General features: G+C 46.0%; 1 protein-coding gene across 1 annotated transcript in view; it reads right to left on the bottom strand.

Moving 5' to 3' along the window:
• Window positions 1–19,182, bottom strand: part of atp1a2a (ATPase Na+/K+ transporting subunit alpha 2a) — a 166,160-nt gene that overhangs the window by 26,181 nt on the left and 120,797 nt on the right. The window contains exons 17-18 of the mRNA XM_034182830.1: window positions 14,206–14,374; window positions 4,582–4,736 (exon numbers count right to left, since the gene is read on the bottom strand). Of these exons, the coding sequence (XP_034038721.1) occupies window positions 4,582–4,736; window positions 14,206–14,374 (324 nt within the window). The remainder of the gene's footprint in view (window positions 1–4,581; window positions 4,737–14,205; window positions 14,375–19,182) is intronic.

Genomic DNA, 19,182 nt, shown 5'->3' with positions numbered 1-19,182 from the left:
ATCAGGATATGTCATTCAAAGCGCATATTAAACAAATATGTAGGACTGCTTTTTTGCATTTACGCAATATCTCTAAAATTAGAAAGGTCTTGTCTCAGAGTGATGCTGAAAAACTAATTCATGCATTTATTTCCTCTAGGCTGGACTATTGTAATTCAATATTATCAGGTTGTCCTAAAAGTTCCCTGAAAAGCCTTCACTTAATTCAAAATGCTGCAGCTAGAGTACTGACGGGGACTAGAAGGAGAGAGCATATCTCACCCATATTGGCCTCTCTTCATTGGCTTCCTGTTAATTCTAGAATAGAATTTAAAATTCTTCTTCTTACTTATAAGGTTTTTGAATAATCAGGTCCCATCTTATCTTAGGGAACCTCGTAGTACCATATCACCCCAATAGAGCGCTTCGCTCTCAGACTGCAGGCTTACTTGTAGTTCCTAGGGTTGTAAGAGTAGAATGGGAGGCAGAGCCTTCAGCTTTCAGGCTCCTCTCCTGTGGAACCAGCTCCCAATTCGGATCAGGGAGACAGACACCCTCTCTACTTTTAAGATTAGGCTTAAAACTTTCCTTTTTGCTAAAGCTTATAGTTAGGGCTGGATCAGGTGACCCTGAACCATCCCTTAGTTATGCTGCTATAGACGTAGACTGCTGGGGGGTTCCCATGATGCACTGAGTGTTTCTTTCTCTTTTTGCTCTGTATGCACCACTCTGCATTTAATCATTAGTGATTGATCTCTGCTCCCCTCCACAGCATGTCTTTTTCCTGGTTCTCTCCCTCAGCCCCAACAGTCCCAGCAGAAGACTGCCCCTCACTGAGCCTGGTTCTGTGGAGGTTTCTTCCTGTTAAAAGGGAGTTTTTCCTTCCCACTGTCACCAAGTGCTTGCTCACAGGGGGTCGTTTTGACCGTTGGGGTTTTTACGTAATTATTGTATGGCTTTGCCTTACAATATAAAGCGCCTTGGGGCAACTGTTTGTTGTGATTTGGCGCTATATAAATAAAATTGATTGATTGATTGATTTAACTGTGCCACAGCTAGCTTTGATAAACATCTTTGTAGCCATCTTTTTCCACATGGTAGTACGTGCTAAAAATAATCACAGCAGCCTCCAAGTGCCACTTGTCAATGTGAAATCTCTGCAGTGCCCCAGAGCCTGCAGCCTGAAGTTGAACTAAGCTGTTAACAAGCTGTTAACAACCTCACCAGCAGACGCAGCAAGTTTGTCGTTTTACCGCTGCACTATACTATAAAGACTTTTCAGGATCTTTATTGAATATTCATCCATTTTCATTTTTGGCGGCTCCTCTTCAAAGCCAGCACCCAGCTGTTCACCACACCAGCCGTTACTAAGTGCACACCAACGTGTCACTTTGAAGGAAGGTGCTTTATATGCAAAACAGGTACACAAATGAGGTGCTTTTCTACTCCATTCATCAAAGGCTTTCAAGGAAAATCCAGCCAATAAAGCAGGTAACACGCCTGTGATCTGACATTGTTCAGATATTTGTCTATGTGAACAAATCTGCCCTCCAACAAGGAAAACAAAGGGGTTCAACAGCAGTGAGGCCTGATATTAATGAAAGGCGTCAGAGGGCTGATGCACAGCGTGCGCGACACGGCACCACGCCACATAAATGTACGAGTAAATCTACATCTGTCTGTAAATACCTACTATGACATCATCATGTGACGTCTGTGGGACATCAGTATGAATTCATTCAATTATACTTCAGATTGACAAGCTTGGCTTCTTGGTTGTTGAGATAACCCCCCCCCAAAAAAAACACATTTCCTTGACCACATGCAATAATATGTCCACAAATCACGTGCAATATTAATATGTCCACAATCAATCAATCAATCAATGTTTATTTATAGAGCCCTTTACAACACCGAAGGTGACCAAAGTGCTTCACAATAAAACAAAAATAATGTAAAATGTATAAGACAATTAAAACAATACGCAAATGCACACAACTAAAAGAGGAAAATACATTCAGGTAAAATGTCGCTGTGCTACTGCGTGTTGAAAGTCAGTCTGAAAAGATGAGTTTTAAGCCTGAATTTAAAGAGGCCAAAGTCAGTGATAGTGCGCATGTTGGGGGGCAGTTTGTTCCAGAGTCTGGGCCCCGCGACTGAAAAAGCCCGATCACCCCAGTGTTTATATTTCACTCAAGGGACGTCCAGCAGGAGCTGATCTGAGGACCTCAAGGCTCTGGTCGAGCTCCGAACCTTCAGGAGCTCGGACAAGTACAGAGGGGCAAGGCCATTGAGGGCTTAAAAACAAAAAGCAAAATTTTAAAATCAACTCTAAAGAAACTGGAAGCCAATGCAATGAAGAAAGGACTGGGGTGATGTGCTGACATCTATGTACGTTTGTTTAAAAAATGGGCAGCAGTGGTTTTGTACCAGCTGGAGGTGATTCAGACAGAACCGAGGGGACTCCAACATAAAGTGCGTTACAGTAGTCGATCCTTGAACTAATAAGAGCATGAGTATTTTTTCAAGGTCTGAACGGTTTAAAAAACGGTTTTACCTTTGTTAAAAGATGTAATTGATAAAAGCTCACTCTAACCACACTGGCAATCTGGTTTTCAAATCTTAAAGAACTGTCACTGTCCAAAATGACACCAAGGTTTTTTACTGTAGATTTAAAATTAGAAGCCAGTAACCCAAAGTCTTCAAATGAGGTGTCGCCAAACAAAATGCAGTCAGTTTTTTCCTCATTTAGATGGAGGAAATTCTGGTTTAGGCACTGTTTTATATCGGCTATGCAGTCCATGAGACGTTTAATGTTGTCCACTCGATTTGATGACACTGGCAGATAGATTTGCAGATCATCTGCGTAACAGTGAAATGAAAGTTTGTGTGTTGTTATTATGGACCCCAACAGTAACATGTAAAGAGAAAATAAAATAGAGCCACAAATCATGTGCAATAACAACTCATTTACAAATCTGCACTAATGTCACCATACCACACCTAAATTCCACTTCATATATTGTAAATAAGATGCTCCTATCTTTTTTTTCAATTCCAATCATGTTTTATATATGCATATTATGCACTTGTGTGTATATATATATATATGTGTGTGTGTGTGTGTGTGTGTGTGTGTTCATACATACATATATTTATACCACAGTCAGTGAGAATTCCATGTCTAACTGGTGTGCATTATTTTCGTGTATACGCACACGTAGTTTGGCGAGTTAAGTCACTGTTATAATCACTCTGGTCTGGTCGTCACCATAGCAACACGCAAATCAGCTGGCGCAGATCAGCTGTGTCTGACAGGTGAAACGCGATAAAACATGGATTTCCAAGTGAATTTTAATCACTCCGCTTCGCGTCGTGGTGTTTTAGACTCCGTGTCGTCATTCAAACCATATAATGCATGGCTTCTTGTTGTTTAATCCTTACAATACATATACTGTAAGGATTCCTCGCAGGTGCTAGATGCTAATGTTTTCATCTTGAGTTTTCAAATGGCCAACCAATCAGATATGCCGAGTTACGCCATGAGAATCATCACACCAAATCTGGTGCCTGTACCACCAAATGCACGATGCTTCCATTATCTGCTGCTCTATAACAGAGGTTCTTGGTTCAGTTGCAATGAATCATCTAATGTGTCATAACTGGGTCACGGCCTGATCACAGACAGGCTTCGTCAGTCCAACACGCGTGTACGAGATCAGGTCGTTCAGCTCAAACAGCAGTTTGATTCCTGTGTTTGGGGTCTTACTTTAGCCGACTGGTTTGAGTGCAAAAGGAACTGAAAATTGTGGCTAATGGTTCTGGCTGAGTACCGCGCGCGGTGGCTCCAGGTCCACTTCTAAACCATTCGACCTGTGCAGACCTCCAACACTTCAGTAGGTGCTGATTTTTTTTTTGCAGCACTATAGCAGTTTCAGTCGACTGAGAGGAAGAAAAATTAAAGCAAAGAACACAAACTGACGAGTCCTTTTGAATATATTCATCGTGTGCTTGGTCTCGTTGGCACTGATGGATTACGTCTCTCAGGCGAGCGGCATGCCAGCATGTCTCTTTGTTGCTGCTGAAAGTACAATGGCGAGACAGGCATCTGGAAATGGCAGAGCTGTAAAATGTAAATCTGCGTGTGAGCATCACCAGGTCTTTGTTCTGCACCAACAAATGGACACCAGCGCCCAGCCAACAAAGAAGTCCTCCCACTGACAGAAAGAGCAAATTAAAGCCGGCGGCGTTCTTCTTTCTTACCCTCGGAAGCTTATTTTCAACATCGGCCGTATGGCGGCTCCTCGTCACCTTTCGCTCGCCTAAATGTGTACGATGTTCGCAATTAGCATTTCTTCATGGAGAAGAAACTCAACAATCGGCTTAATGGCCCCGAGAAGCTTCTGGCATATCACCCAACAAACGGGGATGAATCTGTTTCCTGATCTGCCGTGAGTTTTATTCCACTGGAAAGTGAATGAAAAACGATGAAAATGGGACCAAAAAAAAAAGCCTGATGAAAACGAGTGTAAGTTTGCAGTAGAGCAGCGTGAGGGAAGCGGATTTCAGAGTTGCTCTGGGGTGAGTTTGAGCGTGTCTCACCATGTCGGTGCCCAGGTCGATGCACAGGATGGTGACTGTCCCCAGAGGCAGGGGAACGTTGGCGATGATGAAGAAGAGGAACGGCGAGATCTCTGGGATGTTGCTGGTCAGCGTGTATGCGATGGACTTCTTCAGATTGTCAAAGATCAGACGACCTGAAGCATTTAGAAGAAGAAGAGAAAAAAGCTCAAAGGACACACCGAGTCAATACCTTCAAGACCTGGATCCAAATCCTGCTGAGACGAAACGGTCACATACTAAAGAATTTTCAGAATACAATCAGACGATTTATAAAATGTAACTAAAAACACAGGGATCCTTATTTACTTTGACTTCTGTTTCATTGCAGACCGTTTGAACCAAAGATGTTTCTGCATTGAAAACCTGCAGCACATTCAAAAAAGCTGGAACCAAATATAAGGATTAAATCATCACTTTTACAGCCAATTTTCAGTCAGGGGATGAACACATGAACATTCTCACATCACTGAATACATCTTGGACTTCATTTACATCAATATTTAAGAAATACAAAGAGTATGCTACCGTTTGGTAAATCTGTGTCAAATCAAATATTCAGTTACCATGCCAGAAGGAGTGGTGAGGGAAGCCATCAGGACACCCATGACAGCTCTTAAGTAATTCTAGGCTTCTGTGGATGAACTGGGAACAGTACAACATTTGCCTGTGGTATTCCCAGTCACAACTTCATGTTGAGTGGAGAAGGATTGTGAACAGATCACATCCAGCTCAGTTTCCCATGTACCTTCTGGCAAAACTGCAGTTGAAATTTGCTTGTTCTTATGAAGAAACCCCTCCTGTATACCCTTCATACACTACCACTGTATAACCGGTGATGGAACAGACAAAAGCAGTTTCTTCAGCTTCAACCACAGAAGCCTATAACTCCTTCAGAGTTGTCTGGGTGACTTGGTGGCTTCCCTCACTCATCTCCTTTCAGTGTGTCTCTCTGTTTCTGAGAACTGCCCATGTCAAACAGATTTACAGTACGTACTGTATCTCACAAAACTGACTTGAAAATGATGTTTTAATACTTATATTTAGAACAAATTGCCCTCTTCCCAATGTTGTTTTTTTTGGGGGGGGGGAGGGGGGGGGGGGGGGGGGGGGGGGGGGGGGGGGGGGGGGGGGGGGGTTCAGGCATTGGATGTATATTAACCAAAGAAATTAAACTGCCCACAAAAACATGAAATATCTTTGGTTCATACAGTCTGCAAAGAAATAAAAGTCAAAATAAATGTCAGAATGACTGCATTTTTACCTCCGTCAAGGAGGTTATGATTTCGGTCGCGTTTGTTTGTTTGTCTGTCTGTTTGTCAGCAGGATAACTCAAAAGGTTTTGAATGGATTTTGATGAAATTTTGTGGAGTGGTTGGAAATGACAAGAGGAACAAGTGATTAAATTTTAGTCACGATCCGGATCCAGGAATTTTTTAAAGGATTCTTCACCATTGCGGGATAGGGGGGAATTTTGACATTCTAGTTTTTAACTCCACAAAAACAAGGCAGAAAGGCTTGAAAAAAATTAGGGTGAAACATAGTCAAATGTTCTATCAAACAACAAAGTTTGGTGATGATCGGATCCGGATTCCGGATCTGGTGATCCAGGATATGCAAAAATATAGGGAAAATAGAAAATGTGTCAGTGTGAGGTGACAAATGAAGCTAGAGATGCACAACTAATACCAAATTGTAGCTGAATCTGTACTGATTCAGTAAGGTATCATCAGGTTTGATGTAGCTTCAAATGTTATGGAGCTAGATCCAGAAGAAAACCGCCATTACCGAAAAATCGTTTTTATACAATAACGTTTGAACTAATAAAGACATAAAGTGATTCAAGTTCTAGTGGTATGTTTTCATGGTCAAGGATGTCAAATATAAAGGAAAGAAAAGTGTGGCAATGAATATCACTATCCAGATTACTTCACTTAGCAAAAGCAAAGTGACGAGTCAGCAGTGGTTAAGTTCTGGGTTCAGTGCACATCACTGAACAAAGTACACAAGGTGCAAAACCCACTCCCAGGTGTTGATGAATCACGCCTACGATCCAGAAACCCAGAGGCTGACATCAGCACCTTACTGTCGCATATATCTGCTTCGGTGCACTTCACTGAATATATAGAAGGTGCACTTCATTATGTAGCACATGCAACACTTAAAAAATAGTTCTTTTTCAGAAATTACTGTTATTTATTTATTAGACCTTACCTGTGTGAAGCGCTTTGAGGGAACTCTTTTGTGATTTGAAAAAAATTGAAAATTTATTTAGAGAAGTGTTTTATAAGTGTTAAAAAATTCATATATTTGCAGTTTAGTTGAATAATAAATTGAATTTTGTCTCTTATTTGTTTTTGTCTACAAGCACATGCAATATCAATATCAGTGCTCAGTGTTGTGTGGGCCGCTGAAGAGGAGGTACTGCTGGCCCACCACCACAAGATGGCGCCCTGCTTGAAGTGTGGGCTTCAAGCATGAGAGGGCGTCGGAGCGACCGGGAGTGACAGCTGTCACTCATCATCCGTACCAGCTGTCACTCATCCACTACACATCACCACCACCATAAAGGCCGGACTGCAACTCCACCTCCCCGCCGAGAAATCAGCTACCATTCAGGTAACTTCTCTGCTGAATCTTAATCGAGCATTAGTCTGATCTCTTTTGCAGCCGTTTTCCTGGGACGGATTCCGTGTCTGCTGTGTTGGCGTTTGGTGTGGACTGCGACGGCTTCGCCTCACACCCAAACCAGATAAGTGGTTGTCTCAGGAGCTGCACGAGTGTGTGATTCGGAGGTGGAGGTTCTCCCTCCTAACTAAACACTGACTGTGGGATTACTGAGTGTGCGAACTCACACTCATCAGGACTGTCTCTGCTTTCTGCCAGCAGTACCGGGTCTGACTGCTGAAGACAGCGGCCACCTGGGGCGCAGGGCTTGGCGGCTCCGGTGTTCTTCAGATCCGTTGGTGGTGGAAGCTGTGTGGGATCCGGCTCTTCTCTCGCCAGATGTCTTCTATCGTCGAGCCTGCCCACACGTCACCTTGTGTATAATTGACAATCCACCATATTGTTATTGTCTGTACTTCGTTGTGCGATTCACAACATTAAATTGTTACTTTTTGGCTTATCCATTGTCCGTTCATTAACGCCCCCTGTTGTGGGTCCGTGTCACGACACTTTCACAACAGGATTTCTCGGCCAGCGTCATGGATCCCGAGGGGCGTCGACCATCGCTTGAACAGCCAATGGAAGAGGAAGAGCGAGGTGCACAGGCGCCAGCAGGAGGCGTGTTAGGTGAGCTGCAGCACATCTTAACCGCTTTTACTGCTTGGTTGGACTTAGTTACCGAGCAGAGCATTATTCTCAATCGAAGGATGGAGGCTCTCACCGCCCAGGTGGAAGTGCATGCTCAGGGCGCTGCTGCAGCACCTCCTCCTGCTGACCATATGCCAGAGACAGACATTCCACTGGTCATTCAACGAACCCCCCCACCTTCCCCTGAAGCATACATAAGCCCTCCGGAGCCATACGGAGGCTGTGTGGAGACGTGCGCGGGCTTCTTGATGCAGTGCTCGCTCGTCTTTTCACAGCGTCCCGTCATGTACGCGTCAGATGCTAGCCGGGTGGCTTACGTTATAAATTTGCTTCGAGGAGAGGCACGCGCCTGGGCTACGGCGCTCTGGGAGCAGAATTCACGGCTCCTAACAATTTACACTGAGTTTGTGAGGGAGTTCCGACAGGTGTTCGACCACCCTCATAGAGGCGAGACCGCTTCAAGCGTGCTGCTGTCGATACAACAGGAGTGTCGAAGCGCAGCGAAGTATGCAGTCGACTTCCGCATCGCGGCAGCGCGAGCCGGCTGGAATGCTGTTGCGCTCCGCACCGCCTTTGTAAACGGACTGTCTCTGGTCCTTAAGGAGCACCTGGAGGCGAAGGACGAGCCGCGGGATTTAGACGGGCTTATCGACCTGGTTATATGGTTAGACAACCGATTAACAGAACACTGACGGGAGCGAGACGAAGGGCGTGGTCAGGCACAAGCCGTCCCTCTTCCTCCCGGGTCCGAAATGGAGCCGACTTCCCCACGCTCCACAGCCAGGGCTCTCCACGTGACGACAGCTCCCCCTGCTGACGTTGCTATGGAAATGAGCAGGGCCAAAAAGCGATCAGATCAGAGACAAAGGAGGCTGATCCGTGGAGAGTGTTTTCTCTGCAGCTCAACCGAGCACACACAGAGAGAATGCCCCAAATGGTCAAAACAGCAGCACTCGTCCTTAGAGACTGGGCTAAGGGTGGGTCACAACACCCACGCGGGGAGACCCCGACAATCTGCACGTATCCCAGTCACGATCCTGAGTGGGGATCTAACCCTTCACGCCCCAGCACTGGTGGACACGGGGTCAGAGGGGAATCTGCTGGATAGCAGATGGGCAAAGGAGGTTGGGCTCCCTCTAGTGGCCTTACCGTCACCATTGTCGGTGCGGGCCCTAGATGGCACCCTTCTTCCACTAATCACACACCAGACACAGCCAGTGACATTGGTGGTGTCTGGGAATCACAGGGAGGAGATTGTGTTTTATGTAACACCTTCTACCTCCCGAGTGATTCTGGGTTTTCCATGGGTGTTAAAACACAATCCCCGGATTGATTGGCTGTCTGGGGTTGTGGTTCAGTGGAGCGAAACCTGCCACCGGGAGTGTTTAGGATCCTCGGTTCCACCTGGTGTGACAGCTAAGGAGGAGGTTTTAGTCCCCCCCCAATCTGGCGGCGGTGCCAGCCGAGTACCATGACCTTGCTGACGTCTTCTGCAAGGATCTGGCACTCACGCTGCCCCCACACCGTCCGTACGATTGTGCCATTGATTTGATACCGGGCGCTGAGTACCCGTCCAGCAGGCTGTACAATCTCTCACGTCTGGAACGCGAATCAATGGAGACCTACATCCGGGACTCGTTAGCTGCCGGGTTGATCCGGAACTCCACCTCCCCGATGGGTGCTGGTTTCTTTTTTGTGGGCAAGAAGGACGGCGGACTCCGTCCATGCATTGATTACAGAGGGCTGAACGAGATCACGGTTCGCAACCGATACCCGTTACCTCTGTTGGATTCAGTGTTTACGCCCCTGCATGGAGCCCAAATTTTCATGAAATTGGATCTTAGGAATGCTTATCACCTGGTTCGGATCCGGGAGGGAGACGAGTGGAAGACGGCATTTAACACCCCGTTAGGTCACTTTGAGTACCTGGTCATGCCGTTCGGCCTCACCAATGCGCCCGTGACATTCCAAGCGTTGGTTAATGACGTCTTGCGGGACTTCCTGCATCGGTTTGTCTTCGTATATCTAGACGATATACTCATCTTTTCTCCGGATCCTGAGACCCATGTCAAGCATATACGTCAGGTTGTTGGAGAACCGGCTGTTTGTGAAGGGCGAGAAGTGCGAGTTCCATTGCACTTCTTTGTCCTTCCTGGGGTTCATAATCTCCTCCAACTCCGTCGCCCCTGATCCGGCCAAGGTTGCGGCGGTGAGAGATTGGCCCCAACCAACAAACCGTAGGAAACTACAACAGTTCCTCGGTTTTGCAAATTTCTACCGGAGGTTCATCAAGGGCTACAGTCAGGTAGTTAGCCCCCTGACAGCCCTGACCTCCACAAAAGTCCCCTTCACCTGGTCGGATCGGTGCGAAGCCGCGTTTAGGGAGTTGAAACGCCGGTTCTCGACTGCACCGGTTCTGGTGCAGCCTGATCCCAATCGCCAGTTCGTAGTTGAAGTGGGCGCCTCTGACTCAGGGATAGGAGCCGTGCTATCCCAGAGCGGGTAGTCCCACAAGGTTCTCCATCCATGTGCCTACTTTTCCCGTAGGTTGACCCCAGCTGAACGGAACTATGACGTCGGCAATAGGGAACTTCTTGCGGTGAAGGAGTCTCTTGAGGAGTGCAGACACCTGTTGGAGGGAGCATCGGTACCATTTACGGTTTTCATGGACCATCGGAACCTGGAGTACATTCGGACCGCCAGGCGTCTGAACCCCAGGCAAGCCCGCTGGTCGCTGTTCTCCGGGCGTTTTGACTTCCGGATCACCTACCGCCCCGGGACAAAAAACCAACGATCTGACGCCCTGTCCCGGGTGCATGAAGAGGAGGTCAAGACCGAGCTGTCAGACCCCCCTGAAACCATCATCCCCGAGTCCACTGTCGTGGCCACCCTTACCTGGGACGTGGAGAAGACCGTCCGGGAGGCCCTGACACGGAGCCCGGACCCGGGGACAGGTCCGAAGGACAAATTGTACGTCCCACCAGAGGCCAGGGCTGCGGTCCTTGACTTCTGTCATGGTTCCAAGCTCTCCTGTCGTCCAGGGGTGCGAAGGACCGTGGCAGTGGTCCGGCAGCGCTTCTGGTGGGAGTCCGGGAGTATGTCCAGGCCTGCACCACTTGTGCCAGGGGCAAAGCCGACCACCACAAGGCCCAAGGCCTCCTCCAGCCTCTGCCCATGCCTCATCGCCCCTGGTCTCACATTGGCCTGGACTTTGTCACGGGCCTCCCGCTGTCCCAGGGCATGACTTCCATCCTCACGATAGTGGACCAGTTCTCCAAGGTGGCCCACTTCGTGGCCCTCCCGAAGCTCCCGACGGCCCAGGAGACTGCAGACCTCCTGCTCCACCATGTCGTGCGTCTGCATGGGATTCCATCGGACATTGTCTCGGATCGTGGTCCTCAGTTCTCCTCCCAGGTCTGGAGGAGTTTCTGCAGGGAACTGGGGGCCACCGTCAGTCTCTTGTCTGGGTACCACCCCCAGACGAACGGGCAGGCAGAGCGGACAAACCAGGAACTGGAGCAGGCCCTCCGCTGCGTGACCTCCGTGCACCCGATGGCCTGGAGTGACCATCTGGCCTGGATCGAGTACGCTCATAATAGCCAAGTTTCATCTGCCACCGGCCTCTCCCCGTTTGAGGTGTGTTTGGGGTACCAGCCCCCATTGTTTCCGCTAGTGGAGGGAGAGGTCGGGGTGCCCTCGGTCCAGGCCCATCTGAGGAAGTACCGTCGGGTGTGGCGTACCGCCCGCTCTGCCCTGCTCAGAGCCCGGACGAGGGCTAAGGCCCATGCAGACCGCCGGCGTTCCCCAGCCCCTGCATACCAGCCCGGGCAGGAGGTCTGGCTATCCACAAAGGACATCCCCCTGCAGGTGGAATCCCAGAAGCTAAAGTACAGGTACATTGGACCATTTACCATACTCAAAGTCCTCAGTCCGGCCGCAGTGAAGCTGAAGCTGCCAGCTTCACTGCGGATACACCCCGTTTTTCATGTGTCGAGACTCAAGCCCTGCCATACCTCACCACTGTGAGCCCCGGGACCAGCGCCGCCTCCTGCCCGGATCATCGACGGGGAGCCCGTGTGGACAGTACGCCGGCTCCTGGACGTCCGTCGAAAGGGCCGGGGGTTCCAGTATCTGGTGGACTGGGAGGGTTATGGCCCCGAAGAGCGCTCCTGGGTGAACAGGAGCTTCATCCTGGACCCGGCCCTCCTGGTCGACTTCTACACCCGTCACCCAGACAAGCCTGGTCGGGCGCCAGGAGGCGCCCGTTGAGGGGGGGGGGGTCCTGTTGTGTGGGCCGCTGAAGAGGAGGTACTGCTGGCCCACCACCACAAGATGGCGCCCTGCTTGAAGTGCGGGCTTCAAGCACGAGAGGGCGTTGGAGCGACCGGGAGTGACAGCTGTCACTCATCATCCGTACCAGCTGTCACTCATCCACTACACATCACCACCACCATAAAGGCCGGACTGCAACTCCACCTCCCCGCCGAGAAATCAGCTACCATTCAGGTAACTTCTCTGCTGAATCTTAATCGAGCATTAGTCTGATCTCTTTTGCAGCCGTTTTCCTGGGACGGATTCCTTGTCTGCTGTGTTGGCGTTTGGTGTGGACTGTGACGGCTTCGCCTCACACCCCAAACCAGATAAGTGGTTGTCTCAGGAGCTGCACAAGTGTGTGATTCGGAGGTGGAGGTTCTCCCTCCTAACTAAACACTGACTGTGGGATTACAGAGTGTGCAAACTCACACTCATCAGTACTGTTTCTGTTCTCTGCCAGCAGTACCGTGTCTGACTGCTGAAGACAGTGGCCACCTGGGGCGCAGGGCTTGGCAGCTCCGGTGTTCTTCAGATCCGTTGGTGGTGGAAGCTGTGTGGGATCCGGCTCTTCTCTCACCAGACGTCACCTGGTGTATAATTGACATTCCACAATATTGTTATTGTCTGTACTTCGTTGTGTGATTCACAACATTAAATTGTTACTTTTTGGCTTATCCATTGTCCGTTCATTAACGCCCCCTGTTGTGGGTCCGTGTCACGACACTTTCACAACAGCTCAGATGACAGTAGCTGCTGGGAAAGGTGCAAGTTGCAATAAACTGTGATGCCAAGCGCTAAGGATACATGCTATCCAGTCACAGCAGATGAAACTTTTTTTTACTACTGAACAAACATCATTGTTAGACTTTTTTTGGTTCAATGATTCCACGGCATGTAGATGTTATGGCGTCAGTGACCCCATGGCCTTGGCGGAGGTTTGCACTCTCTGAGTGCTTCTAGTTTTATTTATGCATTTTTTTTTTTATAATTTCTGTTTTTTACATTTTCCACATTGTCCCTTCTTTTTCTGATTTGGAGTTGTAGCATAATGTAATTTACTTTTATTTATTTGTTTGTTTATTTTGACATGCTTCAAAACAAAGTCTCAAAAACTAAAAGACAAACTATGATGGAAAATTGTCATTTGTACAAATCCCACAACAAACACCTGAAAAATAACATTTCATGCAGATTTGGATCTGCAGCTACATTTTACTACTACTTTACTGTACTACATTTTCGAGACAGAATCACAAAATTACTTTGTGTTGGTATCATAAAATTTGGGGTGATGCGTGTGTGTGTGTGTGTGTGTGGGGGGGGGGGGGGGGGGGGGGGGGGGGTGTTAAAACAGTGACCTAAACCTGACCATGTCACATTAGTGTGGCACATTTTGTGACAGTATCAAAAAAAAAGAAAAAAAGAAAAGAAAACCATGAGGCTGGATGATCTTTGACTGAGTGTAGAGTTAATTACATTTCCCCATTGTTGAGTTCTTCAGAGATCTTTTTGACATTCTTGTCTTCTGACACTAGAAAAGGTCGGACAGATTCCAGTCCTCTGTTGATGGAGCAGTAACCAAACACACTGGTGGAAGTATGTGCTCTCTGAGTGCTGATCTTGTTCTGATTATTACACTCTGAGATGCTTCTATGTGCTGTGGGGTCTTGGTATTGAACTGCGGTGATAACATTTTTTAAACAAAGATGAAAAATGATGGAAAATGACAGAAAATGACTCCATATCATCCAATTGCTGCTGATTTCATCGGTTTAAACCAAAAAATGTGGTTATTGTCACCCATGCACAGCCTGCAAAACACTGTGATATCTGATGTTGTCAGTAATGCCCCACACTGGGTACCATGGCGACAGAGGGTTGTTTAGAATTTATTTGACATTTCAAGTTATTCAAATTCCTTCTCAGCGTCTTCCTTTTCTTTCTTCGTCTGTCCCCGCCTCACCCTCTGGCGCTCACCCTCCTCCACGCCGGTGACGATGGAGGCGAAGTTGTCATCCAACAGAATCATGTCAGCTGCCTGCTTGGACACATCAGAGCCGGCGATCCCCATGGCAACGCCGATGTCTGCTTTCTTCAGGGCTGGAGAGTCGTTCACGCCGTCGCCCGTCACAGCCACGATCGCTCCCTGCATCCACAAAGAGCAGTGAACAAAAAGTGTCAAGAGGAGAGTGATAAGGAGCGTGATTTAAGCTTTTCCCTGCACCTCGTCCTGCGGCTGCTCCTCCCCGCCTCTGTCTTAATAATGTCTTTTCAAAGTAGCTCCGGGGAGATTAAATGAAAAATGGAAGTGAGTTGCAATCATTCAGTCACATGGAATGAGAGTGAGTCAGGGTGGATTGTAGCGTGACCTCAGTCTGTGCAGCGTGTGCACACGCAGAAACACGCACACACACAGAAAAGCTGCATTCAAGGAAATATACTGTCAGATAAAAAAGAAAAGATTTTATTTCCACCATGTTTTGTAAATTCATTTAGTTTGAATGCTTCAGATGTTCAGACACAATTAGTGAAATACAAACTGAGTGAATTCAAATTAGTTTTTCAATATTTAAAAAGGTATTTTTTAAAAAAGTGCTGCAGACGTGCCGGATGTGAAAATCATTTTGTCTGCGACCTTACCCAGTCGACCATGAAATAACAGGAAAGGTCTCAAAAAGAAGCACAAAGTACAAAAATCAAAACAAATTCCACAAGAGATGAGAAACTATGTTCTTACAAATACACTCACTCATTTCACTGCGTACGTTGCTTTGATTAAAGCAAATATCAAATCAGCCAATCATGTGGCAGAAACTCAATGCATCTCGGCATGTGGGCGTGATCAAGAGGATCTGCTGAAGGTCAAACCAAGTGTCAGAGTGGGAGTAGAACATGGTGATGTAACTTAAACTGTTGATCTACGACATTTTAGACATGTGGTACGTTTCTCTGAGGACCCCTGTGGGTGGAGAAGGTCAAGGAGACGCTCGTGTTGACCTGACTGTAGCAGATCGATGGTTAGTTTTTGAAGGTGGGGATGGACCGGTTGTCTGTCTGGGTGGTTGACATCCAGAATCCAATGCGGTTCAGTAGTGTGGTGGATGCAGCAATGTGCATGCTTTCAGACCTGACCTGATCTACTGTGATTTTCATGCTCCAGCATCTCCAGGGTCTACAGACAATATCCCAAAAAAGGCAAAATGGTTCAAGCTGGTACAATAATCACCTGTTACTACTGAGGTGTGTTTAGTCGTTACCCAGATGGACAGGGGCGTTGGACTGGGTGGTAAAAGGTACAATGTACCCAGGGCCCAGAGCATGGGGGGGGGGGGGGGGGCACAAAAAACTGGCAGTAAATATATTTTTGTGTTGCATGTTATTAATGTCCATACAATTCATGTTGTAAAAGAATATAATTAGAATGAATGTATAAGTGTTGCGAAACATAATTCTGCTCTAACAATAACATTGAAAGATCTCTGAGGGCCCTTCCACCCCTGCACAGTTGTACAGTTTAGTACAGGCACACAGGCGGCACGCTGCCACACACATGCACACACGCACGCACGCACACACACGGAGAGGTGTTTAGGCTGAAATAAGACATGTCTTTCCTAAAAAAAAGTGGCTCTCACTGCGGTATTGTATCACTTCCTGTTCCGGAGCACAGCGGTGTTTTGCTGTATCTGTTAGCTGTTTAATCTGTGCAGTTAGATTGATCTAGTTATCTAGATAACGATTTGTTTCACAGTGTCTTGTTAGGAGAGACGGCATCCATCCCACTTTGGATGGAGCAGCTCTCATTTCTAGAAATCTGGCCAATTTTCTTAAATCCTAAAAACCGTGACTATCCAGGGTTGGGACCAGCAGCAGAGTTGTAGTCTTACACACCTCTCTGCAGCTTCTCTCCCCCTCCCATCCCCTCATTACCCCATCCCCGTAGAGATGGTGCCTGCTCCCAGACCACCAACAACCAGTAAAAATCTATTTAAGCATAAAAATTCAAAAAGAAAAAATAATATAGCACCTTCAACTGCACCACAGACTAAAACAGTTAAATGTGGTCTATTAACATTAGGTCTCTCTCTTCTAAGTCCCTGTTGGTAAATGATATAATAATTGATCAACATATTGATTTATTCTGCCTAACAGAAACCTGGTTACAGCAGGATGAATATGTTAGTTTAAATGAGTCAACACCCCCGAGTCACACTAACTGTCAGAATGCCCGTAGCACGGGCCGAGGTGGAGGATTAGCAGCAATCTTCCATTCCAGCTTATTAATTAATCAAAAACCCAGACAGAGCTTTAATTCATTTGAAAGCTTGACTCTTAGTCTTGTCCATCCAAATTGGAAGTCCCAAAAACCAGTTTTATTTGTTATTATCTATCGTCCACCTGGTCGTTACTGTGAGTTTCTCTGTGAATTTTCAGACCTTTTGTCTGACTTAGTGCTTAGCTCAGATAAGATAATTATAGTGGGTGATTTTAACATCCACACAGATGCTGAGAATGACAGCCTCAACACTGCATTTAATCTATTATTAGACTCAATTGGCTTTGCTCAAAATGTAAATGAGTCCACCCACCACTTTAATCATATCTTAGATCTTGTTCTGACTTATGGTATGGAAATTGAAGACTTAACAGTATTCCCTGAAAACTCCCTTCTGTCTGATCATTTCTTAATAACATTTACATTTACTCTGATGGACTACCCAGCAGTGGGGAATAAGTTTCATTACACTAGAAGTCTTTCAGAAAGCGCTGTAACTAGGTTTAAGGATATGATTCCTTCTTTATGTTCTCTAATACCATATACCAACACAGTGCAGAGTAGCTACCTAAACTCTGTAAGTGAGATAGAGTATCTCGTCAATAGTTTTACATCCTCATTGAAGACAACTTTGGATGCTGTAGCTCCTCTGAAAAAGAGAGCTTTAAATCAGAAGTGTCTGACTCCGTGGTATAACTCACAAACTCGCAGCTTAAAGCAGATAACCTGTAAGTTGGAGAGGAAATGGCGTCTCACTAATTTAGAAGATCTTCACTTAGCCTGGAAAAAGAGTCTGTTGCTCTATAAAAAAGCCCTCCGTGAAGCTAGGACATCTTACTACTCATCACTAATTGAAGAAAATAAGAACAACCCCAGGTTTCTTTTCAGCACTGTAGCCAGGCTGACAAAGAGTCAGAGCTCTATTGAGCCGAGTATTCCTTTAACTTTAACTAGTAATGACTTCATGACTTTCTTTGCTAATAAAATTTTAACTATTAGAGAAAAAATTACTCATAACCATCCCAAAGACGTATCGTTATCTTTGGCTGCTTTCAGTGATGCCGGTATTTGGTTAGACTCTTTCTCTCAGATTGTTCTGTCTGAGTTATTTTTATTAGTTACTTCATCGAAACCATCAACATGTCTATTAGACCCCATTCCTACCAGGCTGCTCAAGGAAGCCCTACCATTATTTAATGCTTCGATCTTAAATATGATCAATCTATCTTTATTAGTTGGCTATGTACCACAGGCTTTTAAGGTGGCAGTAATTAAACCATTACTTAAAAAGCCATCACTTGACCCAGCTATCTTAGCTAATTATAGGCCAATCTCCAACCTTCCTTTTCTCTCAGAATTCTTGAAAGGGTAGTTGTAAAACAGCTAACTGATCATCTGCAGAGGAATGGTCTATTTGAAGAGTTTCAGTCAGGTTTTAGAATTCATCATAGTACAGAAACAGCATTAGTGAAGGTTACAAATGATCTTCTTATGGCCTTATCTCTGTGCTCGTCCTGTTAGACCTCAGTGCTGCTTTTGATACTGTTGACCATAAAATTTTATTACAGAGATTAGAGCATGCCATAGGTATTAAAGGCACTGCGCTGCGGTGGTTTGAATCATATTTATCTAATAGATTACAATTTGTTCATGTAAATGGGGAATCTTCTTCACAGACTAAGGTTAATTATGGAGTTCCACAAGGTTCTGTGCTAGGACCAATTTTATTCACTTTATACATGCTTCCCTTAGGCAGTATTATTAGAAGGCATTGCTTAAATTTTCATTGTTACACAGATGATACCCAGCTTTATCTATCCATGAAGCCAGAGGACACACACCAATTAGCTAAACTGCAGGATTGTCTTACAGACATAAAGACATGGATGACCTCTAATTTCCTGCTTTTAAACTTAGATAAAACTGAAGTTATTGTACTTGGCCCCACAAATCTTAGAAACATGGTGTCTAACCAGATCCTTACTCTGGATGGCATTACCCTGATCTCTAGTAATACTGTGAGAAATCTTGGAGTCATTTTTGATCAGGATATGTCATTCAAAGCGCATATTAAACAAATATGTAGGACTGCTTTTTTGCATTTACGCAATATCTCTAAAATTAGAAAGGTCTTGTCTCAGAGTGATGCTGAAAAACTAATTCATGCATTTATTTCCTCTAGGCTGGACTATTGTAATTCATTATTATCAAGTTGTCCTAAAAGTTCCCTGAAAAGCCTTCAGTTAATTCAAATGCTGCAGCTAGAGTACTAACGGGGACTAGAAGGAGAGAGCATATCTCACCCATATTGGCCTCTCTTCATTGGCTTCCTGTTAATTCTAGAATAGAATTTAAAATTCTTCTTCTTACTTATAAGGTTTTGAATAATCAGGTCCCATCTTATCTTAGGGACCTCATAGTACCATATCACCCCAATAGAGCGCTTCGCTCTCAGACTGCAGGCTTACTTGTAGTTCCTAGGGTTTGTAAGAGTAGAATGGGAGGCAGAGCCTTCAGCTTTCAGGCTCCTCTCCTGTGGAACCAGCTCCCAATTCAGATCAGGGAGACAGACACCCTCTCTACTTTAAGATTAGGCTTAAAACTTTCCTTTTTGCTAAAGCTTATAGTTAGGGCTGGATCAGGTGACCCTGAACCATCCCTTAGTTATGCTGCTATAG

Source organism: Thalassophryne amazonica, chromosome 12, assembly GCF_902500255.1.
Source record: "Thalassophryne amazonica chromosome 12, fThaAma1.1, whole genome shotgun sequence".
In the NCBI taxonomy this organism is placed as follows: Eukaryota; Metazoa; Chordata; class Actinopteri; order Batrachoidiformes; family Batrachoididae; genus Thalassophryne; species Thalassophryne amazonica.
The sequence above is the reverse complement of the archived record's forward strand: the minus strand, read 5'-3'. Positions and strand labels throughout refer to the sequence as shown.